The 25,865-nt window shown below is 42.6% G+C and overlaps 10 protein-coding genes across 15 annotated transcripts in view; 5 read left to right on the top strand and 5 right to left on the bottom strand.

Annotated features, from left to right (window-relative positions):
* The window catches only part of LOC6497095 (centaurin-gamma-1A), a 50,209-nt gene extending 44,024 nt beyond the window's left edge, over positions 1-6,185 (bottom strand). The window contains exon 1 of the mRNA XM_014906030.3: positions 5,295-6,185. Coding sequence (XP_014761516.1) covers positions 5,295-5,628 — 334 coding nt within the window. The 5' untranslated portion in view covers positions 5,629-6,185. The remainder of the gene's footprint in view (positions 1-5,294) is intronic.
* On the top strand, positions 902-1,709 carry LOC6498422. Its single transcript, XM_001962736.4, has 3 exons — positions 902-1,044; positions 1,109-1,387; positions 1,450-1,709. Exons 1-3 carry the CDS (start codon positions 1,006-1,008, stop codon positions 1,657-1,659), a joined length of 528 nt encoding a protein of 175 aa, XP_001962772.1. The 5' UTR covers positions 902-1,005; the 3' UTR covers positions 1,660-1,709.
* Positions 6,186-6,276: 91 nt separating the features above from the next.
* LOC6498423 (probable 28S ribosomal protein S23, mitochondrial) lies at positions 6,277-7,127 on the top strand. Its single transcript, XM_001962738.4, has 3 exons — positions 6,277-6,449; positions 6,501-6,662; positions 6,716-7,127. Exons 1-3 carry the CDS (start codon positions 6,406-6,408, stop codon positions 7,077-7,079), a joined length of 570 nt encoding a protein of 189 aa, XP_001962774.1. The 5' UTR covers positions 6,277-6,405; the 3' UTR covers positions 7,080-7,127.
* On the bottom strand, positions 7,068-7,961 carry LOC6502416 (DNA-directed RNA polymerase II subunit RPB3). The gene has a single exon (XM_014906762.3). It carries the CDS (start codon positions 7,959-7,961, stop codon positions 7,134-7,136), a length of 828 nt encoding a protein of 275 aa, XP_014762248.1. The 3' UTR covers positions 7,068-7,133.
* A 423-nt stretch (positions 7,962-8,384) lies between these two features.
* Positions 8,385-19,755, bottom strand: LOC26514994 (mucin-2). 5 transcript variants are annotated; one of them, XM_044716147.1, is made up of 3 exons: positions 11,142-19,755; positions 8,875-10,727; positions 8,385-8,805 (listed from the first exon to the last, which is right to left on the bottom strand). In XM_044716147.1, exons 1-2 carry the CDS (start codon positions 19,748-19,750, stop codon positions 8,927-8,929), a joined length of 10,410 nt encoding a protein of 3,469 aa, XP_044572082.1. In that variant the 5' UTR covers positions 19,751-19,755; the 3' UTR covers positions 8,385-8,805; positions 8,875-8,926. The 5 variants fall into 5 exon arrangements, with proteins under 5 accessions (XP_044572082.1, XP_044572081.1, XP_032311175.2 ...); XM_044716146.1 differs by having other exon boundaries at positions 8,875-15,037; positions 15,416-19,755; XM_032455284.2 differs by having other exon boundaries at positions 8,875-15,613; positions 15,992-19,755.
* Positions 19,756-19,925: 170 nt separating this feature from the next.
* On the bottom strand, positions 19,926-20,590 carry LOC6502415. The gene has a single exon (XM_032455289.2). It carries the CDS (start codon positions 20,546-20,548, stop codon positions 19,928-19,930), a length of 621 nt encoding a protein of 206 aa, XP_032311180.1. The 5' UTR covers positions 20,549-20,590; the 3' UTR covers positions 19,926-19,927.
* A 163-nt stretch (positions 20,591-20,753) lies between these two features.
* On the top strand, positions 20,754-21,256 carry LOC6502469 (glutamyl-tRNA(Gln) amidotransferase subunit C, mitochondrial). Its single transcript, XM_001962743.4, has one exon. The coding sequence runs from the start codon at positions 20,810-20,812 to the stop codon at positions 21,254-21,256; it is 447 nt and encodes a 148-aa protein (XP_001962779.1). The 5' UTR covers positions 20,754-20,809.
* Positions 21,253-22,401, top strand: LOC6502470 (DNA polymerase subunit gamma-2, mitochondrial). The gene is made up of 2 exons (XM_001962744.4): positions 21,253-21,943; positions 22,000-22,401. Exons 1-2 carry the CDS (start codon positions 21,253-21,255, stop codon positions 22,398-22,400), a joined length of 1,092 nt encoding a protein of 363 aa, XP_001962780.2. The 3' UTR covers position 22,401.
* On the bottom strand, positions 22,354-23,891 carry LOC6497089 (origin recognition complex subunit 5). The gene is made up of 2 exons (XM_001962745.4): positions 22,755-23,891; positions 22,354-22,700 (listed from the first exon to the last, which is right to left on the bottom strand). Exons 1-2 carry the CDS (start codon positions 23,850-23,852, stop codon positions 22,416-22,418), a joined length of 1,383 nt encoding a protein of 460 aa, XP_001962781.1. The 5' UTR covers positions 23,853-23,891; the 3' UTR covers positions 22,354-22,415.
* Positions 23,892-23,953: 62 nt separating this feature from the next.
* Positions 23,954-25,759, top strand: LOC6498424 (actin-related protein 2/3 complex subunit 1A-B). 2 transcript variants are annotated; one of them, XM_014906636.3, is made up of 3 exons: positions 23,954-24,042; positions 24,108-24,373; positions 24,441-25,759. In XM_014906636.3, the coding sequence occupies exons 2-3, from the start codon at positions 24,301-24,303 to the stop codon at positions 25,499-25,501; spliced, it is 1,134 nt and encodes a 377-aa protein (XP_014762122.1). In that variant the 5' UTR covers positions 23,954-24,042; positions 24,108-24,300; the 3' UTR covers positions 25,502-25,759. The 2 variants fall into 2 exon arrangements, with proteins under 2 accessions (XP_014762122.1, XP_001962782.1); XM_001962746.4 differs by having other exon boundaries at positions 24,022-24,373.
* The last annotated feature ends 106 nt before the right edge of the window (positions 25,760-25,865 follow it).

The following is a 25,865-nucleotide window of genomic DNA, read 5'->3' as shown; positions in this document are numbered from 1 at the left end:
CCAATCGTTTAAGGTACTCCGCTCAAGAATCGGATGGAAATTGGCCAAGATATAGCCATCGCCGGGGGCCATATTGCCCTTCCATGCTCCTTTCACGATTTTTACAGAGGACCCCCCTGAAAATTTAACAAAAAATTGAAAAAATATTTTGTTCTCAGATTTTGATTCAGAATGGTGGAGGATCAATCCACCAATCGTTTAAGGTACTCCGCTCAAGAATCGGATGGAAATTGGCTAAGATATAGCCACCGCTGGGGTCCATATTGCCCTTCCAAGCACCTTTCACGATTTTTGCAGGGGACCCCCAGAAAATTTAACAAAAAATCGAAAAATATTTTGTTCTTAGATTTCGATGCAGAATGGTGGAGGATCAATCCACCAATCGTTTAAGGTACTCCGCTCAAAAATCGGATGGAAATTGGCCAAGATATAGCCATCGCCGGGCAATCTTTTCCGGAAAGTCATATCCGATCGTTCAGTTGACAGTATGTAAGCTCTGTAGCTACCTTAGCCAAACACGCAATGATATGAAACCGCTTGTTCTTATCGTTTTTTTACCCAGGGTCGACGAACTAATAGTCTCAGTGTTCCTACAGTGTTAACAGAATTTATGCAATGTTTGTAGCATTATTGTTTTAGCAATATCGACCCCTGATACGAGTGTGTGAGGGAGGGAGACACTGTTTATAGACAACTGATAGTGAAATCATGCGAGGCCTGACCACCCAGGCAGCTAGACAGACCTTGACTTAAACCAAAAAAATCCATAAAGAACGCTGAGTCGCTTTGATTGTGATTCTTCAAACATGCTAAGAGAATGCCACCCAAAACGCAATAGGTATTATCAATCCAGTGATCTGAGAGCCGCACGAGAATTCCTGGCAAGAGACTTAGTTCTGAGCTGGTAATCAGTTTCCTCGGAGAATGTACAGACTTAAAGCTTGTCTATATTTCAGGGATTAGTTCGAAACTGGCTTTCGTTCAATTCAGAGGCTGCGCATAATAATGCTGACAAAATACTTGGGATTACTTTTGCTAGCTCAGGTAGGGGAAGCGATAAGGATTCGAGTATTGCCGTTCCACTTGACCTATCAATTGTTCTCTAAAGTTCGTTCTGGCAGCGCCCAGCCAACCCAGTCAGGAGTCCTTAGACCTCAACGATCCAGTCCAAAGAGATCTGCAACAGAAGGCCAAGGAGGAATCAGTACATCTTCTTGATTCTCTGTTTCGCTCTCAAATCGCCTACTTCACAGAAGTTAAGTCGCACCTGGGCCCCCAAACAAAAAGGTTCAGAGACATAACCTTGTACCTGACCCGTTTAAATCAAGCTGTGGCCCAGAAAGATCTGGAAACCAAGGAAAAAATTTGGTTCAATGTCTTTGAAGAGGTATGTGATCACAAATCTATTAAATATTTATAAAAACTTAATATTTTATAATTTATTATTAGTTTAAGGAATCTCCACTGTTGCTGAATCGGGAATCCGAGACGAATCTCAGCGATGTGCAGTACAAGCTCCTGCTAACTGGAAAGAAATTACAAGACATATCGTCACAGTTCATAGCGGATGTCGGAGGTTACGTCTGGAAGATGGCTAAGTTCAGTGGCCAAGTCGTTGAGAATCACATAGACGGTCTGTCAAAAGCCTCCCAAACATAGTTTTATTGTGAAAAGAAAAGTAATAAACCGTAAACTGTTTATTCACGCAATTAAATCAATTTTCAACCTACTACCGTACCAACAATGGTCAGTTTTGGAAGACAATACAATACGATAGATGATAGCGGTTGATATGACACTTAAACGGTGATTTAAATATACAATGTAATTATGTGAATATTTTGGAAAAAAAAGTAACGTGAGATTCGAAGAGGTTATAACAGTTCTTAACAGACTAAAAATATAATATTTTAATAGAGAACCTTATCAGCTCATTCTTAAAGATGAAAGATAAGTGTAGATTGTATTGTTATGAAGATTAAATAATTATTTCTTTTTTTTATTAAAACAAAAAAAATGCCGATTAATATTTGTGAAACGCACTGTGAGACGAGGGAGAGGCCTGCCTTTAAATGAAGTGATAAATTTCTTTCTAGAGACTCGGCACGATTTCGTGAATCACTCTCCGGCAGGGACCATTTTTGGACATATTATGACTTAATTACTGCATTGCAAAAATTCTTTCTCGCATTGACATTTATTTTGTTTCCCGCTTTCCTGCCGGACGAGAATTTAAATAAATTTTAGCAACAACAGCCCCGACCGAGAGTTGTGCAATTGCAATTTAAATAGCAAATGCAAGCAAAGTGCAAGATATTTTTAATGCAAAATGCGTTAAAAATAAACGAACTAAGGGGAAAAGGGTGAGGCAGCAGACGATATGCATGCCAGTTGCACCATGTGTCGTTTTAGAATCTTCACTTACACTGCAATTAATTTTTTGTTATAAATTTTTGTATCTGATAGATAAATATGTATATTAAACGAAAAGTCTAGTAATCAATCATATAATTATTTTTTACTGTGTAGTACATTTGGGGCCCCAATGGCATCAACATGTCACGCTCTCGAGCGTATCGATGCACAACAACAATTTCCACTTCCGATTGGCACACAGACAAAAAGCCATATCAAAAAAAAAAGCTGATATGCGACTGCGACAAACAACTCCCTCAAAAATCCGCTTGTCAATATTATTTTACAATTAAAAATAAATAAACACACTTGCCGAAAGCCCAGCGCACCCATAAAGACAGAAGCCAACTAGACACAGATAAGATGCCGAAAACTTAGTTTGTTTTAAGGGGTTACATGAGTTTAATGGCATCAAAAAATATTATTATCTTTATCTACACTATCTTTATAATAATGTCTAGTATTGAGGGATATGTTTGGATATAAAGTCAATAGAAGCAGAAGTCTATCTCTTAGTATAGCCTCTTGTCACTTTCAACTTTAATTACGGTTTATGTAAAAAATATGTAAATATTTATATATAAAATTAAAAGTTTCTTTTTTTTAATTTCACAAATTCTTGCTTAAATGTGTAATTTTAAAAATAAGCAAACAAAGTGAGCTTAAATTTCATTATCTTAGTTTTAAAAACATTAATTTTTTCGCCAGTGAAACCGTTGTACCCCCTAAAAGAGAGGTGAGGCTATCGCACTGTTGTTTCAATAATTTTGTTATATTTTTATAGATGTACAATAAAATAAAATCAAAGTAAACAAATAATCTTTTCTAATGAGGCAATTTAATGTGATCTATTTTATAAATGAACGGGTGTGATTTTATTTAAAAACCACTCCAATAAAATAAACCACAATATCAAGAATACTTAAAAATAAATTAAGCTGTAGTTAATCTGAAGAATTGGACTTACGAAAAAGAGAATAATTAAAATAAAAATAACAACTTAAGTAAATAAATGAACATTACACAATTTTAAGAAAAGAAACAGGTAAAATAGAAATTCCCATCTAAGGCAAGGGTGAACCTCTGAAAAAGTCGATGGGGCTAATTGCAATTGCTTTAATGGGGAGAGCCCCAGTCGCAGGCCATTTCAGATAAGAGAGGAAATTTGTTTTTCACTGCCGCTGGCGGAATTTCAGCGTTGATTGTTTTTGTACGCAGGGCACCGACTATTACTTTTGTATTTATAGTACAAACAAACAGAAAACAGAGAGACAACACACGCACGGCCTTTGTGTTTGGTTAAACACGTCGGAGAAACGAATGCGCATTCCAGGTAAGCTATTTATGCCCAGCGGTTATGAACAGGCCACAATGCAATTATCAATTTTATGTGATAGTGCGTGGGGTGATCATCATGATTTCGAGCCATCGATTTCCCATCAAGAAGCTTAAAGATAGAACTATCAGGGTATTATGGACAAAAATCGTAATTTTATGGAGGCAGTCAATAGTCTCCTATTGTTGCCAAAAATATCTCAAATTTTACGCTGGAACTGGGGGGATTTTTAATTCATGATTTTAGATTTTAATGACAATCTTAATAACATTTATTTTAATTCAGAGTTACATGAGTCACTTGAAATGTTTTAATTGGAGTGAAATCATTGGGTTAATTGAACTAAATCGAAAACAAGTTCTCTTTTTTCAGGGTTAAGATCATTTTGGGAAAAACGTTCCATAAAACGAACGCCTGAAGAAAGGGGTTAATAAACTAAATTCCCCCCCTTTTAAATGCGTTTGACCTTCCCGAATTGCCGGGCACCGTTACCGATACCTATTAATAGGAATTTTTGAACGGGAAAATGACAATAGAAATCTAAATACATTAAAAGATAGCTTCAGGCAAAAACGAAGCCTAAATACCCTTTCATTTTATAAAAACTAGCCCAAAGCTCAGGGAAAGTATACAGAAATACTCTATAGAAAAGTACCTATTATTATACCATCTGTAATAATAGTTATACCCCCTTTTAGTGTAGATCGTAGAGTAATCCATCACGCTGACAGTTAAATAGAATCGGAATGGAACAGTATCCTAACTAGTGGGGTTGTCAGTGGTTGGGTGGTTCGTGAAGAGGTCAATGCCAATAAGAAAGTCGCGTGCAAAACTCGGGTTTCATTTCTGGTTGGAGGATAGGCGCGGACAGAAAATTCATGTTCCAGAGCAACAAAAAGAGGCTCTGACAGTATTGTTTACATTTTTGGTGAATGTTGGTGGTGCTTCTGCTTCTGCTCGACAAGAGATTTTCTAATAAACCATTTTACAAACCGGTTTCTAGTATGATTTCGTGAACGGTCTCAGTTTTGGTGGCTGCCACAGTGCTCGGAGGATGACGCAAAAGCAGAAGGGGAAGAGGGCATCAAATTTCATGCCCCACACCAACACACACAAGCCAAACACACACACATTAAGTTGAACATACACATACACTGGAAATTGGGCAGAAAAGCATGTTTTAAACAAAAAGCTCTTTCTTTTGAGGAGAACAACGGAGCGGAGCATCGAGCCAAACGACAACACTTTCAATGGCCCCGCTTGGTCCGCTTGAATGGGCATTTTGGTAACAATAATCCTAGCACGGGGGTTGCTCGATTGTTGCTTCATAGATTTTCGGTCAGAGATTAGCATAAAGCACTCCAAACAAAGGCAACCACAAGTCCAGACGCTGGGCCCAGGCCCATAACAAATAACAATGAAGGTGTGGATAAAATTCCCAGCAATAAACTCGTTTAATCAAAGGATGTTCCAGTCCTTCTCCTTTCCTTCAATGCCATTGAGAATCAATACACTTGGCCAAAAGAGGCTGCAATGGACTCACCTTCTATGCAAACCACATGATCCCGAATGGACTGGGCTATCTGGGCATCGGCCAGCGGTAGAAGATCAATCAGCTCGTATATGGCATAGATCGATGGATGGACGCTCTCGAACCGCTGGATCTCCTGGCGAATGGCCAGGGAGTTGCTAATCAGCGGCTGTGGAGGCTGAGCCACCAAAATGGATGAACCCGTCGCGGATGGGGCGGCGGTGGGTATGGTGTGGTTGTGGCGCGATTGCGGGGGCGGATGCTGGATCTGTATCTGGTTTTGTAGCTGATTCTGTAGCTGTTGGGGATGCGGATGCGCCAGTGAGTGGGGATGGTAATTGCTCATGTTGGAGCGGGGGCGATGGCGACGGCGATGGCGATGGCGGTGGAATATAGAGTTAGCTAACGTTTTTAATTAACTTGAATTGCCGACGAGCAAAACGTAAACGTAACACACGCACTCACAAACACACAGAATCAACACACACGCTACACAGATGCGATGGCACAGTTTTCCCGAACGAAGACGCGCAACATTTTCCAATAACAACTAACAACAAATCGGGGCAATAGAACGCTGGCGCGGCAACTTGCTGTGGAGTCGCAGTTCACAGTTCGTGCTGTCAGAGCATTGCTTTTGTCTATTGGCTCAGTTCAATTCAGTAAATCGATTATACACCTGTACAAACAATCAAAACACCTTTTGAAAATAAATTACAACGTTGCCAGCGCCCCATAAACACATTTAGGAACTGTCATTGGATTTTCGCAGATTTTTAATTACACAGCCGCCGACCCGAGCTTCCGTACAATGCGTTGTCATTTAATAGTTTATTCAGCTCTTTTAAATTCCAGGTTTTACGTCTGATATAGGGTTGTTTAATATCAAAAATATCAATATATCAAAATATAAAGATATCGATACATGAACTACTGTATTCGCTTTACAACACTGTATTGGGATGGTTCGGGTCTTTGCTTGGGCAGCCCTTTTTATAAACATTTGCACACCACTAGCGCTGCGAATCTGTGGATCTTGTGGATTTTATTCCATAACCTGTAAACAAATAAAAACACTTCCCGGTGGTTTCCTTGCATAACTATCAATTAAAACTTGTCCAACATGGCTCAAAGCAGACTGGAAAAGATTGGGACTATCTTCACAAGGTTCTTATTGGCATGAATTATTTAATCTTTTCTGACACAGCTGTTTTTCAGAGTGCAGGGCCTTCTCCGAGGCGGCGCCATGAAAGCTGAGGACAAGCCCATTTGGTACGATGTTTATGCCGCATTTCCTCCCAAGGCGGAGCCCCGATTCGACAGGGTCGCACCCGAGGTCCCAGTGAAGAAAATATTTTACGGCGAAGATGTGGTGCGAGCGTAAGTCTCTCATGATTTTGCCTCTCCAAGACTCTAATCTACGATCTATTCAGGAAGCTTCATAGGCAGAACAAGCCCCAGGAAACGATATCCTTGCTTGACAACCGGCGTAGCTCCCAGTCGCAACAGTTCGTTCAGATCTATCAGAACTTGAAGACCCAAGGTGCTTTGGACGATCAGAAAATTTACGAAACCGCTCTGGACTTGTTGGCCGAGCAGCGTCAGCAGTCCCGATTGGAGGCCACCCCAGAGGAAGCAGCTCCAGAGCTCGACACAGAAACGAAAACTCAGCTTTTGAGTGATTTTAAGGAGGCAAGCGAAAGCCAAGCTACTAAATCTTCCTCCCCACCGACTCCGCCCAAAACCAAACGGGATGCAGGAGTGGGCATTAACATAGACAGTTTGTTCAAGGATTAGGCAATACATTTTTTTACTTATAATAAACATTTGTGTGTTAAAATGGAACACGACTCAAACGGCCAGAGCGTCGTTTTGTGACTCGTGGCTGAGCTGTGTCTGCAGATTGGACAGCTTGTTTTTTAGCACCTGAACGCCCATTACCACGATATTTTCAGGCTTGAGAGCACCGGAGGACTCGACGTTAAAGAAAAATTTGTTCGGCTTGGCCTCCCAATTGTAGGGAGCTTCATACTGATCATCCTCCAACTCGGTGTGTTCACTCTTCGGCCATTCATCTGGTTTTGGGTATAGCGTGTGGCGCATAGAGTTGTCAGGGTCATACTCAAAGCAAACACCTGCCGTAGGGTTCCACTTGGCATGTTCCTTGCCGAATCCTTTCTTGGCGTAGGCGCGAAGCTTCAGTTCCTGACCCTTGCGCAGCTTTATGATCAGAATCTCGTCATTGCTCTCCCCGTACTCGTTGTCCTCCTCTCCTTGATTTCGCGACGTCACGGGCAACACCTTGGCGTTGCTCGACTTGAGATCGGCGGTGGTCACGTGGCGCGTCTGCTCCTCGTTGCACTTTACGTCCAGGGTAAACTCTACGCTGCACTCGGGACAAAAGTCGAGGCAGATGCAATCACGAGTGTACTGCAGACGCTCCACCACATCGTCGGAGATAAGCGGAATCAAGCCGATGCGGTGCGCCAGGAACTCATCCGACAGTACTGTGGAATTGGCCTCCAGTTGCACCCAATCAATGGCCAGCGTCGGCGTCTCAGCAATAAACACACGTCGCAGGCTATTCGCAACGCTCAACTCAGTATCCTCCAAGACGAACTTAACGTTGTCATCGGTCAGCTCGGTTATTTGCACAGACGGCTGATTAGCATAAGGCATATCGCTAGTTTTTTGCCTTCAGAGACAAATAGAGAAAAAATATTAAGAATGCCGCTTTTTGTCTAGGGATGACAAAAATATTTATTTTTATCAAATATCGATTGGTTTGATCCATAAGGTAGACAGACAGATAACGATAAGAAACATATCGTTTTTGAGTGTTGTAAAGTGAAACACTGGCGCAATAGACGTCTTTTTTGAAATTTAATTTCAAAGTGTTCCACTTTTGATACTCTTAACTTTTTAGTTCCCAGTGGAAAGAAAAAATGAATAGCTAGAAACTATCATGTTGTATTATGTAAACTAAAAATTGATACAGTTGTCTAAAAAAGTTGAATTTATTTTGGGAATTTTTAACCATAAAATGAGGTTCTTTCTAAGAGCAAAGATACTTTTTAGGATTTAAAAGGAAAAACTAATATATTCAAAACAAACAAATTTTATTGTCACAAACAATTACAATTCACGTTACAATTTAAAAAATCCTCTTCATATATAAAACATAAAATTTGTGTCAATTTACTATAAAAGGCAGATCTTCTTCCGATGTCACTTTTAAGGATAGCCTGCGATTTAAAGTATTAGCTTTGCCAAAAGTCCACGAACTTCATCCGATTATGAACAAAGAGTTTTTTAAACTCTCCCCATAAAACATTGCTATGAGCAATGAGAATCTGCTCTTGGATTGGTTACCGTCCTGGTACAAATTGATTTGCTTATTTGGCTGATTTGCTCCAACCTTATCAGGTAGCAGATCCCAATCTTAAAAAGCTTCTCATAGACCATCCACACATGACAGCGACCAACAAAGTCTTAAGTCCATTCACAACCTGCTTACGTAAAACTGAAATACAAAAATTTTTAAAATGCAGATATAAATACGAATTGGTGACTTTGTAGTCATAAATCATACCGATTTCTAGCTGTTGTGTATGCGGTTGTTGAATGCCAATATTACAATAATATTATTGCGGTAAGAATTCGTACTCCAGAAACGGGTGATAAAAGTGGAACCTCTCTCTGGTAGTTTTCTTCACAGGAATATAGGGATTGGAAACATGTATTACCCTTCTTGGAGTAGATGCTTTAAACGGATTGGAAATAAATATGTTTAATCTTGTTGGTCTTGGATCTCTTGTAGAATGCTCAAATGGATTCGGTATAATTATGGGCCTCCTCGTTGGTTGAGTCGTTTTCGATTTTTTTGTTGTTTTTCTAGAACTGTTGAAAGGATTCGGTATAATTATTGGCTCTCTCGTTGTTTTCGTTGCTTCTTTTCCCGTTGTCCTTGTGGCACTCAAAAACGGATTAGGGATAACTATTGGGCTTCTCGTTGTCTTTGACGTTATTGGGCTTCTCGTTGTCTTTGAAATTGTTGTTCTTCTTGTCGTCCTTGTATAATCTTCATACTCCATAAACGGGTTACTAAAGTGAAACCTGTCCCTCGTTGTTGGCATATAGGGATTGGAAACACTTATTACCTTTCTTGGTGTAGACGTCTTTGGTGCTTCGAAAGGATTTGGCACAACTATTGGCTCTCTCGTTATCTTCGTCGTTGTTGTTTTTGACGTCGTCCATACAGAAACCTCAAACGGATTCGGTATAATTAAAGGCTTTCTTGTTGTCTTACTCGTCTTTGATTTTTTGGTTGTCTTTTTAGTAGCCTCAAAAGGATTCGGGATAGTTATTGGCTCTCTCGTTGTTTTCGTTGCTTCTTTTCCCGTTGTCCTTGTGGCACTCAAAAACGGATTAGGGATAACTATTGGGTTTCTAGTTGTCTTTGACGGTATTGGGCTTCTCGTTGTCTTTGAAGTTGTTGTTCTTCTTGTCGTCCTTGTATAATCTTCATAATCCATAAACGGGTTACTGAAGTGAAACCTGTCCCTTGTTGTTCCCATATAGGGATTGGAAATACTTATTACCTTTCTTGGTGTAGACGTCTTTGGAGCTTCGAAAGGATTTGGGATAACTATTGGCTCTCTCGTTATTTTCGTTGTTGTTGTTTTAGACGTCGTCCATACAGAAACCTCAAACGGATTCGGTATAATTAAAGGCTTTCTGGTTGTCTTACTCGTTTTTGATTTTTCAGTTGTCTTTTTAGGAGCTTCAAAAGGATTTGGAATAGTTATTGGTTCTCTCGTTGTTTTCATTGCTCCTTTTTCTGTCGTCTTTGTGGCACTCAAAAACGGATTTGGGATAACTATTGGGCTTCTAGTTGTCTTTGACGTTGTTGTTCTTCTTGTCGTCCTTGTATAATCTTCATACTCCATAAAAGGGTTACTAAAGTGAAACCTGTCCCTCGTTGTTGGCATATACGGATTGGAAACACTTATTATTTTTCTTGGTGTAGATGTCATTGGAGCTTTGAAAGGATTTGGCACAACTATTGGCTCTCTCGTAATCTTCGTCGTTGTTGTTTTTGACGTCGTCCATACAGAAACCTCAAACGGATTCGGTATAATTAAAGGCTTTCTCGTTGTCTTACTCGTTTTTGAATTTTCAGTTGTCTTTTTAGGAGCCTCAAAAGGATTTGGGATAGTTATTGGTTCTCTGGTGGTTTTTGTTCCTCCTTTTCCCGTTGTCCTTGTGGCACTCAAAAAAGGATTTGGGATAACTATTGGGCTTCTAGTTGTCTTTGACGTTGTTGTTCTTCCTGTCGTCCTTGTATAATCTTCATAATCCATAAACGGGTTACTAAAGTGGAACCTGTCCCTTGTTGTTCCCATATAAGGATTGGAAACACTTATAACCTTTCTTGGTGTAGATGTCATTGGAGCTTTGAAAGGATTTGGCACAACTATTGGCTCTCTCGTAATCTTCGTCGTTGTTGTTTTTGACGTCGTCCATACAGAAACCTCAAACGGATTCGGTATAATTAAAGGCTTTCTCGTTGTCTTACTCGTTTTTGAATTTTCAGTTGTCTTTTTAGGAGCCTCAAAAGGATTTGGGATAGTTATTGGTTCTCTGGTGGTTTTTGTTCCTCCTTTTCCCGTTGTCCTTGTGGCACTCAAAAAAGGATTTGGGATAACTATTGGGCTTCTAGTTGTCTTTGACGTTGTTGTTCTTCCTGTCGTCCTTGTAGAATCTTCATAATCCATAAACGGGTTACTAAAGTGGAACCTGTCCCTTGTTGTTCCCATATAAGGATTGGAAACACTTATAACCTTTCTTGGTGTAGATGCCTCAAAAGGATTCGGGATAGTTATTGGCTCTCTCGTTGTTTTCGTTGCTCCTTTTCCCGTTGTCCTTGTGGCACTCACAAACGGATTTGGGATAACTATTGGGCTTCTAGTTGTCTTTGACGTTATTGGGCTTCGAGTTGTCCTTGACGTTGTTTTTCCTCCTGTCGTCCTGGTAACATCTTCATAGTCCATAAAGGGGTTACTTAAGTGAAACCTATCCCTTGTTGTTGCCATATTTTCAAACGGGTTTGGAATAATCAAGGGCTTTCTTGTGCTTTTTATAGCTTGCCATGGATGATCAAACGGATTGGGAATAACTAGCGACACTCTAGTAGCGTTTTCTGCATCCATGCTAGTTGTGTCTTCAAACGGATTGGGAACCATAAGTTCCTCCCTCGTTGTTCCCGCCGTTGTCGATGTGGAATTCTCGAAAGGATTTGGAACAACCATTGGCTTCCTTGTCGTTTTCGAAGTAGTCCCTGTGTTGTCGAACGGATTGGGAACCACTATCGCCTCTCTGGTTGTGGTTTCGCCTTCCATGCTAGTTGTGTCTTCAAACGGATTGGGAACCATAAGTTCCTCCCTCGTTGTTCCCGCCGTTGTTGAATTCTCGAAAGGATTTGGAACAACCATTGGCTTCCTTGTTGTTTTCGAAGTAGTCCCTGTGTTGTCGAAAGGATTAGGAACCACTATCGCTTCTCTGGTTGTGGTTTCGCCTTCCATGCTAGTTGTGTCTTCAAACGGATTGGGAACCATAAGTTCCTCCCTCGTTGTTCCCGCTGTTGTTGAATTCTCGAAAGGATTTGGAACAACCATTGGCTTCCTTGTTGTTTTCGAAGTAGTCCCTGTGTTGTCGAAAGGATTGGGAACCACTATCGTTTCTCTGGTTGTGATTTCCCCTTCCATGCTAGTTGTGTCTTCAAACGGATTGGGAACCAAAAGTTCCTCCCTCGTTGTCCCCGCCGTTGTCGAATTCTCGAAAGGATTTGGAACAACCATTGGCTTCCTTGTTGTTTTCGAAGTAGTCCCTGTGTTATCAAAGGGATTGGGAACCACTATCGCTTCTCTGGTTGTGATTTCCCCTTCCATGCTAGTTGTGTCTTCAAACGGATTGGGAATCATAAGTTCCTCCCTCGTTGTTCCCGCCGTTGTCGATGTGGAATTCTCGAAAGGATTTGGAACAATCATTGGCTTCCTTGTTGTTTTCGAAGTAGTCTCAGTATTATCGAAAGGATTGGGAACAACTATCGCTTCTCTGGTTGTGTTTTCGCCTTCCATGCTAGTTGTGTCTTCAAACGGATTGGGAACCATAAGTTCCTCCCTCGTTGTTCCCGCCGTTGTTGAATTCTCGAAAGGATTTGGAACAACCATTGGCTTCCTTGTTGTTTTCGAAGTAGTCCCTGTGTTGTCGAAAGGATTGGGAACCACTATCGATTCTCTGGTTGTGGTTTCGCCTTCCATGCTAGTTGTGTCTTCAAACGGATTGGAAACCATAAGCTCCTCCCTCGTTGTTTCCACTGTTGTCGATGTGGAATTCTCGAAAGGATTTGGAACAATCATTGGCTTCCTTGTTGTTTTCGAAGTAGTCCCTGTGTTGTCGAAAGGATTAGGAACCACTATCGCTTCTCTGGTTGTGGTTTCGCCTTCCATGCTAGTTGTGTCTTCAAACGGATTGGGAACCATAAGTTCCTCCCTCGTTGTCCCCGCCGTTGTCGAATTCTCGAAAGGATTTGAAACAACCATTGGCTTCCTTGTTGTTTTCGAAGTAGTCCCTGTGTTGTCGAAAGGATTGGGAACCACTATCGTTTCTCTGGTTGTGATTTCCCCTTCCATGCTAGTTGTGTCTTCAAACGGATTGGGAACCATAAGTTCCTCCCTCGTTGTCCCCGCCGTTGTCGAATTCTCGAAAGGATTTGGAACAACCATTGGCTTCCTTGTTGTTTTCGAAGTAGTCCCTGTGTTGTCGAAAGGATTGGGAACCACTATCGTTTCTCTGGTTGTGATTTCTCCTTCCATGCTAGTTGTGTCTTCAAACGGATTGGGAACCATAAGCTCCTCCCTCGTTGTTCCCGCCGTTGTTGAATTCTCGAAAGGATTTGGAACAACCATTGGCTTCCTTGTTGTTTTCGAAGTAGTCCCTGTGTTGTCGAAAGGATTGGGAACCACTATCGATTCTCTGGTTGTGATTTCTCCTTCCATGCTAGTTGTATCTTCAAACGGATTGGGAACCATAAGTTCCTCCCTCGTTGTTCCCGCCGTTGTTGAATTCTCGAAAGGATTTGGAACAACCATTGGCTTCCTTGTTGTTTTCGAAGTAGTCCCTGTGTTGTCGAAAGGATTGGGAACCACTATCGCTTCTCTGGTTGTATTTTCCCCTTCCATGCTAGTTGTATCTTCAAACGGATTGGGAACCATAAGTTCCTCCCTCGTTGTCCCCGCCGTTGTCGAATTCTCGAAAGGATTTGGAACAACCATTGGCTTCCTTGTTGTTTTCGAAGTAGTCCCTGTGTTGTCGAAAGGATTGGGAACCACTATCGATTCTCTGGTTGTGATTTCTCCTTCCATGCTAGTTGTATCTTCAAACGGATTGGGAACCATAAGTTCCTCCCTCGTTGTCCCCGCCGTTGTCGAATTCTCGAAAGGATTTGGAACAACCATTGGCTTCCTTGTTGTTTTCGAAGTAGTCCCTGTGTTGTCGAAAGGATTGGGAATCACTATCGATTCTCTGGTTGTGTTTTCCCCTTCCATGCTAGTTGTGTCTTCAAACGGATTGGGAACCATAAGCTCCTCTCTCGTTGTTCCCACTGTTGTCGATGTGGAATGCTCGAAAGGATTTGGAACAACCATTGGCTTCCTTGTCGTTTTCGAAGTAGTCCCAGTATTATCGAAAGGATTGGGAACCACTATCGCTTCTCTGGTTGTATTTTCCCCTTCCATGCTAGTTGTGCCTTCAAACGGATTGGGAACCATAAGCTCCTCTCTCGTTGTTCCCACTGTTGTCGATGTGGAATTCTCGAAAGGATTTGGAACAACCATTGGCTTCCTTGTCGTTTTCGAAGTAGTCCCAGTATTAGCGAAAGGATTGGGAACAACTATCGCTTCTCTGGTTGTGTTTTCGCCTTCCATGCTAGTTGTGTCTTCAAACGGATTGGGAACCATAAGTTCCTCCCTCGTTGTCCCCGCCGTTGTCGAATTCTCGAAAGGATTTGGAACAACCATTGGCTTCCTTGTTGTTTTCGAAGTAGTCCCTGTGTTGTCAAAAGGATTGGGAACCACTATCGATTCTCTGGTTGTGATTTCTCCTTCCATGCTAGTTGTGTCTTCAAACGGATTGGGAACCATAAGCTCCTCCCTCGTTGTTCCCGCCGTTGTTGAATTCTCGAAAGGATTTGGAACAACCATTGGCTTCCTTGTTGTTTTCGAAGTAGTCCCTGTGTTGTCGAAAGGATTGGGAACCACTATCGCTTCTCTGGTTGTGATTTCTCCTTCCATGCTAGTTGTGTCTTCAAACGGATTGGGAACCATAAGCTCCTCCCTCGTTGTTCCCGCCGTTGTTGAATTCTCGAAAGGATTTGGAACAATCATTGGCTTCCTTGTTGTTTTCGAAGTAGTCCCAGTATTATCGAAAGGATTGGGAACCACTATCGCTTCTCTGGTTGTGTTTTCCCCTTCCATGCTAGTTGTGCCTTCAAACGGATTGGGAACCATAAGCTCCTCTCTCGTTGTTCCCACTGTTGTCGATGTGGAATTCTCGAAAGGATTTGGAACTACCAATGGTTTCCTTGTCGTTTTCGAAGTAGTCCCCGTGTTGTCGAAAGGATTGGGAACCACTATCGCTTCTCTGGTTGTGTTTTCCCCTTCCATACTAGTTGTGTCTTCAAACGGATTGGGAACCATAAGCTCCTCCCTCGTTGTTCCCGCCGTAGTGGATGTGGAATTCTCGAAAGGATTTGGAACAATCATTGGCTTCCTTGTTGTTTTCGAAGTAGTCCCAGTATTATCGAAAGGATTGGGAACAACTATCGCTTCTCTGGTTGTGTTTTCGCCTTCCATGCTAGTTGTGTCTTCAAAAGGATTGGGAATCAGAAGTTCTTCCCTTGTTGTTCCCGCCGTAGTGGATGTGGAATTCTCGAAAGGATTTGGAACAACCATTGGCTTCCTTGTCGTTTTCGAAGTAGTCCCTGTGTTGTCGAAAGGATTGGGAACCACTATCGCTTCTCTGGTTGTGATTTCTCCTTCCATGCTAGTTGTGCCTTCAAACGGATTGGGAACCATAAGCTCCTCTCTCGTTGTTCCCACTGTTGTCGATGTGGAATTCTCGAAAGGATTTGGAACAACCAATGGTTTCCTTGTCGTTTTCGAAGTAGTCCCTGTGTTGTCGAAAGGATTGGGAACCACTATCGGTTCTCTGGTTGTGTTTTCCCCTTCCATACTAGTTGTGTCTTCAAACGGATTGGGAACCATAAGCTCCTCCCTCGTTGTTCCCGCCGTAGTGGATGTGGAATTCTCGAAAGGATTTGGAACAATCATTGGCTTCCTTGTTGTTTTCGAAGTAGTCCCAGTATTATCGAAAGGATTGGGAACCACTATCGCTTCTCTGGTTGTGTTTTCCCCTTCCATGCTAGTTGTGCCTTCAAACGGATTGGGAACCATAAGCTCCTCTCTCGTTGTTCCCACTGTTGTCGATGTGGAATTCTCGAAAGGATTTGGAACAACCAATGGTTTCCTTGTCGTTTTCCAAGTAGTCCCTGTGTTGCCGAAAGGATTGGGAACTACTATCGCTTCTCTTGTTGTGTTTTCCTCTTCCATACTAGTTGTGTCTTCAAACGGATTGGGAACCAAAAGCTCCTCTCTCGTTGTTCCCACTGTTGTCGATGTGGAATTCTCGAAAGGATTTGGAACAATCATTGGCTTCCTTGTTGTTTTCGAAGTAGTCCCAGTATTATCGAAAGGATTGGGAACCACTATCGCTTCTCTGGTTGTGTTTTCCCCTTCCATGCTAGTTGTGCCTTCAAACGGATTGGGAACCATAAGCTCCTCTCTCGTTGTTCCCACTGTTGTCGATGTGGAATTCTCGAAAGGATTTGGAACAACCAATGGTTTCCTTGTCGTTTTCCAAGTAGTCCCTGTGTTGTCGAAAGGATTGGGAACTACTATCGCTTCTCTTGTTGTGTTTTCCTCTTCCATACTAGTTGTGTCTTCAAACGGATTGGGAATCAGAAGTTCCTCCCTCGTTGTTCCCGCCGTAGTGGATGTGGAATTCTCGAAAGGATTTGGAACAATCATTGGCTTCCTTGTTGTTTTCGAAGTAGTCCCAGTATTATCGAAAGGATTGGGAACCACTATCGCTTCTCTGGTTGTGTTTTCCCCTTCCATGCTAGTTGTGCCTTCAAACGGATTGGGAACCATAAGCTCCTCTCTCGTTGTTCCCACTGTTGTCGATGTGGAATTCTCGAAAGGATTTGGAACAACCAATGGTTTCCTTGTCGTTTTCCAAGTAGTCCCTGTGTTGCCGAAAGGATTGGGAACTACTATCGCTTCTCTTGTTGTGTTTTCCTCTTCCATACTAGTTGTGTCTTCAAAAGGATTGGGAATCAGAAGTTCTTCCCTCGTTGTTCCCGCCGTAGTGGATGTGGAATTCTCGAAAGGATTTGGAACAACCATTGGCTTCCTTGTCGTTTTCGAAGTAGTCCCTGTGTTGTCGAAAGGATTGGGAACCACTATCGCTTCTCTGGTTGTGTTTTCGCCTTCCATGCTAGTTGTGTCTTCAAACGGATTGGGAATCATAAGTTCCTCCCTTGTTATTTCCGCCGATGTCGAACTCTCGAAAGGATTTGGAATTGCCAGTGGCTTCCTTGTAGTTTTTAATTTAGTCGTTGTGGGAGCGAACGGATTTTGTGTTGTATTGCCTTCGAACGGATTGGGAATCAATAGTTCCTTTCTTGTTGTTCCCGCCGTTGTCGAATCCTCGAAAGGATTTGGAATTGCCAGTGGCTTCCTCGTAGTTTTTAATTTAGTCGTTGTGGGAGCGAACGGATTTTGTGTTGTATTGCCTTCGAACGGATTGGGAATCAATAGTTCCTTTCTTGTTGTTCCCGCCGTTGTCGAATCCTCGAAAGGATTTGGAATTGCCAGTGGTTTCCTTGTAGTTTTTAATTTAGTCGTTGTGGGAGCGAAGGGATTTTGTGTTGTATTGCCTTCAAATGGATTGGGAATCATTAGTTCTATTCTCGTTGTTCCCGGCGTCGTCGAATCCTCGAAAGGATTTGGAATTGCCAGTGGTTTCCTTGTAGTTTTTAATTTAGTCGTTGTGGGAGCGAAGGGATTTTGTGTTGTATTGCCTTCAAATGGATTGGGAATCATTAGTTCTATTCTCGTTGTTCCCGGCGTCGTCGAATCCTCGAAAGGATTTGGAATTGCCAGTGGTTTCCTTGTAGTTTTTAATTTAGTCGTTGTGGGAGCGAAGGGATTTTGTGTTGTATTGCCTTCAAATGGGTTGGGAATCATTAGTTCCATTCTCGTTGTTCCTGGCGTCGTCGAATCCTCGAAAGGATTTGGAATTGCCAGTGGCTTCCTTGTAGTTTTTATTTTAGTCGTTGTGGGAGCGAAGGGATTTTGTGTTGTATTGCCTTCAAATGGATTGGGAATCATTAGTTCTATTCTCGTTGTTCCCGGCGTCGTCGAATCCTCGAAAGGATTTGGAATTGCCAGTGGTTTCCTTGTAGTTTTTAATTTAGTCGTTGTGGGAGCGAAGGGATTTTGTGTTGTATTGCCTTCAAATGGATTGGGAATCATTAATTCCTCTCTCGTTGTACCCGACGTTGTAGATATGGAATTCTCGAAAGGATTTGGAACAACCATTGGCTTTCTTGTGGTTTTAGACGATGTCGCTGTTGGTTCGAAGGGATTTGGAACCACTAGCGCCTCTCTGGTAGTGTCGTCTACGCCCATTCCAGTTGAATGCCCAAACGGATTTGGAATTATAAGTTCCCCTCTCGTAGTTCCCACCGTTCGTGATGTAGAATCTTCGAATGGATTTGGAATTGCCACTGGCTTCCTTGTGGTTGGCGAAGTTGGTGCATGTTCAAACGGATTGGAAACAACTATTGGTGCCCTTGTTGTTCCAGCAGTTGCCTCTTCAAATGGATTGGAAATATATAATAAATCTCTGGTTGTTTGTTCAAATGGATTTGAAATGTATAATGAAGCTCTAGATGTTTTGGATATTCCGGAGTCTCCTAATGTATTAGGAACTTCAATTTCATCCCTTGTTGATTTTGTGAAGAATGTAGTCGTATCCTTAAATGGATTTGTTGCAACAATAGGCTTCCTCGTAGATTTCGTTTTTCGTGTTGTAGAAACTAAAAATTGATTGGGAATAAGTATTGCCTCCCTTGTTGTTTTTTTAAATGGAGGTGTAGTAACCTTGTTTGGGTTTGAAAGATTCAGTTCCTCCCGTGTTGTTTTCTGCGGTTCTGGCTTAGACGTTCCTGGTGTTGTTTCCTTATTAGGATTTGGAATAATTATTTCTTCTCTGGTTGTTTTTCTACTAGTACTTGTTGTCTTTTCCGTTGTAGTTTCTTTATTCGGATTGGGTATTTTTAATTTCTCTCTTGTGGTCTCAGCAACTGTCTTTATCGGTGTAGTTTCTTTATTCGGATTGGGTATATTTAATTCTTCTCTTGTGGTCTCCGCTACTGTCTTTATCGGTGTAGTTTCTTTATTCGGATTGGGTATATTTAATTCTTCTCTTGTGGTCTCAGCTACTGTCTTTATCGGTGTAGTTTCTTTATTCGGATTGTCTATAAATATTTCCTTTCTTGTGGTTTTTTCTCCTTTATATACTGTCTTTTCTCTTGTAGTTATTTTATTCGGATTGGATATAAAAATTTCCTTTCGTGTAGTTTTTTTACGAACATATTCCTTCTCTGATGTATTTTCTTTATTCGGATTGGATATGAATATTTCCTTTCTTGTAGTTTTTTTACGTAGATATTCTTTCTTCTCTGATGTATTTTTTATATTTGGATTGGATGCATCCATTTTTTCTCTTGAGCTTTTCCTAACTGATTTATTTGGCATTGTTACATTATTCGGATTTAAAATACTTACAATGTCGCTGTTGTTCAAAATTCTGTTCGATCTTATTGGGGTATTCGTTGGTCTTGAAAGTTTTTTCGGATTAAGAACAGTAAGTTCCTCTTGAGACCTTGCATCTCTGGAATCTTTAACAGAGCCTGGTATAAATGTTTCCTGTAACATTCTCATTGCCGTATTAGTTTCACTTGTTACATCCCTTTTTAATTTCCAAAATGGTATTACAGGATTCCCATTGGGATACGAGTTACTTATTGACCCTGTCACCGTGGAAGTTTGGGATTTTGGGGTACCATTAGACTGTGCTATTGTTTCTGTTGGACCTGAGGCGTGTGGAAGGTCTGGATCTTGTGCTCTAAGCTGTGCTGAAGATTCGTATTTATCGGAAGTTCGGTCCTCGGCTGCAGCAGGCTTATCCAAATATAAACATACGTAGAAGATTACCAATAGTAGAAAAAAATGCACCAATATCACAATAAGTATAATCATTTGCAAAAATTTTGTTTCCATTCTAAAAAGCAAATATAACAATAATTTATTACAGTCGTAAAAAAAAAAAAAGAAAAATCAGAGCATCCTTATCATTCATGAGTTTTCGGAAATAAAAAACTCCGAAGACTGGACTGGACCCCTAATGTAACAATGTGTATTTCTATGTCTTATTACTAAAAATAATACATTTTAATTTTATTTGAAAGGCTCTACATAACTCTTTATTTTTTTCACACTTCTTTCCGCGGGTCGAATGTTGAGGTGTTGGCCAAAGATGGTGAAGTCCATGTTGCCTACTTTTAATCCAAAGACGCATTCGCTCTTCGGTATGGACCTTATACGATGATCAAGGCCAAGAAGTTTTAGAATGTTTTTTGTGTCCATTACGCATATTCCATGTAGTCCTTCCAGGGTTTTGCATTTAGATTGAATAACAGTCAGCTGGGCGCCATGCAAATCCATTTTAACCAATTGTTTACTGAACTCCTCGTACCGCGAATCGTGGACTTGGGGAACCTGATCGCCTTCCCTCAATCCCAAATGCTCCTGAATGTATCCCTTCCATAGACTGTTAAGTGGCAGGGCATCTTCATACTTCATTTGTCTTGTAGGAAGCGTATTTAAGCCTAACTTAGCATATTCCCGACGGTTCAGAGTCGCTGATTTGTGGGCTCTCCGCTTCCGCGTATGCTGCTTCTTGATCTTTGTGCCATCCAGCATGGTGATGTGGTCCGAAATGATGTTGACATTGCACCGCTGGTGGGGCATTACAAGATCAGTGATAAATTCCTTTAAATCTGCAGTAGCGTGGTCCATCTGAAAAGCAAAATAAATAAATAGAAAAATTAGTGTGACCAAAGACACCTTTGCTACTGTTTTGATGGAAAGGTTAATACAAATTTAAAACAATTTTTAAAAACCTTATAATCTTAATAATTAAACGTAAAAATATTGAATTGAAATTTCAACGATTCTTTGTTTTATTACTTTTTAGGCCAAAATAAAAAAAATATTTTGAAATATTTAAAAGATGGGCAACTCTGCTCGTGGGGTCTGGGGTTTCTAGTATTTGTGAGGATGTTGCGGCTGTTAAATAAACGTTTTTATTGCAAATTTGCAACTAAAACGAAAGTCCGACCCGAGAAATTGAACTTCAAGCAACTTACCCACCCTACCAAGGTTCCGCAGACACCAGTAAAGGCCGCCTTCCCGAATACCAGTGCCAACGAAATAGAACTTGACCCAAAGAGCATTCAATTGCTAGAGCGCCTGGCTTTGGTGGATCTGGACAGCGAGCGGGCATTAGAAACCCTTAAAAGCAGCATCCAGTTTGCGGACAAGATAACCCACATCCAAACCGACAACGTTCGTCCACTTTATACGGTATTGGAGCAGCAGCAACTCCAGTTACGCAACGACTTGGTGACAGAGGGCGACTGTCGTGGCAAAGTTCTGAGCAACGCCAAAGTGACGGATGAGGACTACTTTGTCTCCCCGCCAGGCAACATTCCTTTGGAACAATGAATCGTATTCAGCGTTGCTTGACGTCCCTGGCCTCCGCAGGCTTCATTCGCTCGCTGGCAGATAATCAACTGGAGCTGTTTTCCCATGGGATAGTTTACTCCAAACTTCTCCAGCAGCAGTGGTTAAATCTGCGACCACTAGCCGCACATCTGGGGAGCTCCGAGAATTCTAGCTCAGACTCCAACCTCCATCGTTTCTTCTTTGCTCGCAGCCCACAGTTTCTTAACAATTTTAGAAAGCTTCTTAAAGACCATCCCAGAAAGGCAAAGTGCCCTACGTTGATCAAACATCACACAAATTCGTGTGTCCTCAACGATAATGCACTGTTTAGAATTAATGGGCCGGGTACAGTTTTAACAACAGACTTTCTGGTAGAACCCTACCGCGCCCTGGAACACTTCTACAACATGCAACGTGAGAGTAAGATCTGGTGGATGCGACTCTCATCGGACCCCAGTAGGTTTAGCATTCTTCCCTGTCCTTTGCCGGAGGACCTCGACTCTAAAATGTATCAGGCCATTGACATCACATCCAAATATGGAGAAGCAGGAGAAGTTGTTGTGGAGAAACTGAGTCTCGTTAAGATGGAAGACAATGAAGACTTCATTTTGCCCGATTCCCGAACTGGCGAGCGTGTTATTCCAACAGTAATACGATCTACTATTGAGCTTGAAACGGCTACCTTTGGTAATAAGAACTAAAACATTAAATGATGAGTTAATAAACGTTTTTTTTTTCCTTAGCATTGCTTTTGGATGGATGCGATCATAGACGAGAAACCCAATCTCTTTTGCTAAACCGTATTCTAGCTCCTTATCAATGCGGAATCGCCTGCCTTGACGGAGAGTCTAGTCTATCCGAGGACTTGAGGGATCTATGCCTGCACTTGACGAACGTCATCAGCCAAAGTGGATTGCGCCTCTGCAAAGAAAGTGGCTTTGAGTTAACCAAAGAGTCTTCGCAGCGACCATCAGAGTACCTGTCAGAATCGGATATGCTAGGGGTGCCTTATACCCTAATGTTAAGCAACCAAACGTTAAAAAATGGATTGCTGCAGCTGCGCAGCCGGGACACAATGATAGCGGAAACAATACACATCAGCGATGTACCAGACTATTTATTGAATATATTCAGAAAAGATTAAACTTAAACTTTAACATTACATAAAGTCACAGAGGTATTGACGGACATTAAAGCCCACCACCTTTCCGATCTGAAGAACAAACTCCAAACCCACCGTGCACTCCAGCCGAGCGGAGCCGTCCATAATGTTCTGCTCGCCGGAGACAAAGCTAAGCAGTTTGAGGTGGACCAAGGTTGAGATCTGGGATAGAAGATTGCATGTTAAACCCACTTTCTCCTCGAGAATAGCGTAGAAAATAGCCAGAAGACGGTCGATGCTAAAGGATTTAGGACCCACAAATGTTGACATTTTCTCGGTGGTCTAAAATAGAATTCAATTGTAATTTCTTGTGAGACTAACAGACTATAGACCCACCTTCGCTCTGGCGTTAACAGTCTGCATTCGCTTGCGCTGTTTCCCGTGGTGCTTGACAAAGAGACGCTTGTCCTGATTCGCGGCATTGTGACTGGCTAGGAATGCAGCAATCAGCAGATACTTGGCATAGTACGGCAGTTCCAGCGACTGGGCCATTTTACGGACACTCTGATCCTCTAAGTTGGTCGAACCTTCAGCCTCGTCTAGTGGCTTTTCAATGCGCATGTAGATTTGTGTAAGAGCCGATCGAAGAGGACCTGCGATATGTCGCCAAAGGCGGGATATGTCTGTAGCCTCTACACTGCCATCCAGCACAGGCTCCAAGTAGATTGAAAAGCATTTCCTTGCAGTTAATTGAAGCTCTGGTAAATCCCGACATGCTTTGTAAAAAACGCTGAGGAATATGTTCATATAGTTATTGTAGAAGTCCTCGGTCATGACCTCCTTGAATATCTCTAAGCGATCATGTTCTTTGGCATATTTTTTAATTAAATTACCACGCATCTGGGAAAAATCAGATGCCAGGATCCGCTGAGTCTCTCCCTTGTTATACTGGGCCAAATGGAGAATGATCACATCGCTCAGACCAGTTTTGTTGTAGAACTTCTCAAAGGGTAATTGCGACATGAGAATAACACACAGATTAAGTTTGGTGAGCTGTTGCAATCGAAGAAGCACCGGCAAAACATTAGCGTCCATGTCTCGGAGGCGTTCTGCGTTATCCACGGCAATGAGGAAGCCTTCTGAAAGTCCCTCTGGATCGTCGTGCCACCGTCGCAGTTGCTCCACAAAATCCAGCATGTTGTCGGCTTTGATGGGACCTTGCCCGGAAGCTAACGAATCCAATAGGTTCTCCAGCATGATCTTCGTGGTGTAGCACTCGATGGCGTTCAAGTGGGCGGTCCTCACCTTTTGCCTCCTGCCACATTCCCTGAGAAACTCCCGTGTTATGGATGTCTTTCCTGTTCCACTGTGTCCGAAGAGGTAGATGGCCGAAGGGTAGACGTCTTCGCAGTCTCCTATCAGGTCCCCCAGTGTTTCGATAGTAGCTTCCCGGCAGGGGAACAGCGCCTCCATAGCCGCACAAATTTCGGTCATTTTGGATCTGCGGTTCCCAATTGTTTACAAGCGGCTGGGCGCGAACTCTGTTTTGTTCTGTGTGACCGCATTGCGTCTTCGGGGGTCTACCTAGTAGTTGCCACAGGGTCAACTATCGCTGATGCGCCGCTGCCGATGGCGGCGACGGTGCAAGTCCATCCCTAACGCCGATACTTTTGCTTCACTTTGGGTGATTAAATTGTGCATTTTACTTTTCGGTAAAGTTTTTAACGCGGATTTTCCTTACCTGTGCAGGAAAACCTGAGCTCTCTATCCCTCCAACGCTAGCTTAATCGTGTAGACGGCCCAGAGTCCGCGATTAAACCTAGATAGAAGCTCCGCCTGCGAAACAACGCCCACTCGAACGGAAAACTCCGGCGAACCGAAGAAACTACGTGTGGTAGGATCCTGACATCATTCTGCATTCCAAGTGCATTTAGCCCCCACGATGGCTGAGACATTTACGTTTGGCACCTCCCTGGCCTCCATTACTTGCCACGCCTGGAACAAGGACCGCACGCGTAAGTGGCACACCAGTTGTTCCCAATTACTCATCCATTGTGACTCACTTGCTTTGTGCCTCTGCAGAGATTGCTTTATCGCCGAACAACCATGAGATCCACATATACAGCCGCGATGGCAACGACTGGAAGTTGGCGGACGTGCTCAACCAGCATGATTTGCGGGTGATGGGCATAGACTGGGCCAAGAACACCAACCGCATCGTAAGCTGTGCCGCCGACCGAAACGCCTATGTGTGGTCCCAAGGTGAGGACGGCAAGTGGAAGCCGACGCTAGTGCTACTGCGCATCAATCGGGCGGCTACTTGTGTTAAATGGTCGCCGTCAGAAAATAAGTTCGCTGTGGGATCGGGTGCCCGTCTCATTTCTGTGTGCTACTTCGAGTCTGAAAACGACTGGTGGGTGTCCAAGCACATTAAGAAGCCCATCCGATCGACGGTCACGTCGTTGGACTGGCACCCGAACAATGTTCTTTTGGTGGCCGGATCCACGGATTACAAAGTGCGAGTCTTCTCTGCCTTTATCAAGGACATCGAAGAGCCACCAACGCCAACGCCGTGGGGCAACCGAAAGCCTCTTGGTCAGCTGATGGCGGAATTCCGCAACTCGCAAACTTCCGGCGGAGGATGGATTAACAGTGTTAGCTTCTCCAGCGATGGCAACAAGGTATGCTGGGTTGGCCACGATAGCTGCGTCAATATTGCTGATGCAACCAATGGAAACGCTGTAGTTCGCTGCCGTACCGGCTACCTGCCTTTCCTCTCCTGCGAGTGGGTTTCGCCCTCCTCCGTCGTGGTGGCCGGCTACAGCTGTGTCCCGCTTCTCTACAGTCTTACGGCCGATGGGAAGCTCGTGCTAAGCGGCAAGTTGGACAAGTCGCAGAAACGCGAAGCCAGCGGCATTACCGCCATGCGCATATTCCAGTCGATGGATCGCAACATGCGTACTGAGAATACGGACACGGTGGTGGACTCTATTCATCAGAACGCCATCACAAGCGTGCGACTTTACGCCGGGGACAAAGCGTGCGCCAACAAAGTGTCCACTTCTGGCGTCGACGGACAGTTGGTCATCTGGAGCGTTGAGCAGGGTGGCATCAATGGTGGAATGCGCAACCTTCAGATCTAGTGTGTCTGGATTCTAGAGTAACGTGTTATTGTCTGTTAGCGAGTGTGTTGGCCTGGCCAGGTGCGCAGTATTTGCCAAAATGTTTTTCAAAATCGCTTTTCCCATTGTTTTGTACCATGCGAGAAAGCATTTTTATATAAACTAACTGAAGAGATTGTTCTTTTCTTCCACTTCCATAATGGTTCCGAAAGTCTGTGTGTATGTTTTAATGTGTTTCGCCTTTATAGCAAACTGAATAAAATGTTTTTATTCTTAACATTTCGAAAAGTCTTTGGATATTAGCACTTAAATTTTATAAATGGAAAAGATAGTTTAAGATTATAAAAAGATATGTATATATATTATTTATTCATGTTCGTGAAAT

Source organism: Drosophila ananassae, chromosome 3R (assembly GCF_017639315.1).
Source record: "Drosophila ananassae strain 14024-0371.13 chromosome 3R, ASM1763931v2, whole genome shotgun sequence".
Taxonomy (NCBI): Eukaryota; Metazoa; Arthropoda; class Insecta; order Diptera; family Drosophilidae; genus Drosophila; species Drosophila ananassae.
Note: the sequence above shows the minus strand (reverse complement) of the source record. Positions and strands in the feature narration are given on the sequence as shown.

Excerpts from the sequence above, each read along its gene's own strand:
- LOC6498422 (XM_001962736.4), top strand. The coding sequence starts at position 1,006 with ATGCTGACAAAATACTTGGGATTACTTTTGCTAGCTCAG. Across the intron at positions 1,045-1,108 it reads GATTACTTTTGCTAGCTCAG|TTCGTTCTGGCAGCGCCCAG; the intron begins GTAGGGGAAGCG and ends TGTTCTCTAAAG. Across the intron at positions 1,388-1,449 it reads GGTTCAATGTCTTTGAAGAG|TTTAAGGAATCTCCACTGTT; the intron begins GTATGTGATCAC and ends ATTTATTATTAG.
- LOC6498423 (XM_001962738.4), top strand. The coding sequence starts at position 6,406 with ATGGCTCAAAGCAGACTGGAAAAGATTGGGACTATCTTCACAAG. Across the intron at positions 6,450-6,500 it reads ATTGGGACTATCTTCACAAG|AGTGCAGGGCCTTCTCCGAG; the intron begins GTTCTTATTGGC and ends GCTGTTTTTCAG. Across the intron at positions 6,663-6,715 it reads GGCGAAGATGTGGTGCGAGC|GAAGCTTCATAGGCAGAACA; the intron begins GTAAGTCTCTCA and ends CGATCTATTCAG.
- LOC6502416 (XM_014906762.3), bottom strand. The coding sequence starts at position 7,961 with ATGCCTTATGCTAATCAGCCGTCTGTGCAAATAACCGAGCTGACCGAT.
- LOC26514994 (XM_032455288.2), bottom strand. The coding sequence starts at position 19,750 with ATGGAAACAAAATTTTTGCAAATGATTATACTTATTGTGATATTGGTG.
- LOC6502415 (XM_032455289.2), bottom strand. The coding sequence starts at position 20,548 with ATGGACCACGCTACTGCAGATTTAAAGGAATTTATCACTGATCTTGTA.
- LOC6502469 (XM_001962743.4), top strand. The coding sequence starts at position 20,810 with ATGTTGCGGCTGTTAAATAAACGTTTTTATTGCAAATTTGCAACTAAA.
- LOC6502470 (XM_001962744.4), top strand. The coding sequence starts at position 21,253 with ATGAATCGTATTCAGCGTTGCTTGACGTCCCTGGCCTCCGCAGGCTTC. Across the intron at positions 21,944-21,999 it reads GCTTGAAACGGCTACCTTTG|CATTGCTTTTGGATGGATGC; the intron begins GTAATAAGAACT and ends TTTTTTCCTTAG.
- LOC6497089 (XM_001962745.4), bottom strand. The coding sequence starts at position 23,852 with ATGACCGAAATTTGTGCGGCTATGGAGGCGCTGTTCCCCTGCCGGGAA. Across the intron at positions 22,701-22,754 it reads CTGTTAACGCCAGAGCGAAG|ACCACCGAGAAAATGTCAAC; the intron begins GTGGGTCTATAG and ends ATTCTATTTTAG.
- LOC6498424 (XM_014906636.3), top strand. The coding sequence starts at position 24,301 with ATGGCTGAGACATTTACGTTTGGCACCTCCCTGGCCTCCATTACTTGC. Across the intron at positions 24,374-24,440 it reads CTGGAACAAGGACCGCACGC|AGATTGCTTTATCGCCGAAC; the intron begins GTAAGTGGCACA and ends GTGCCTCTGCAG.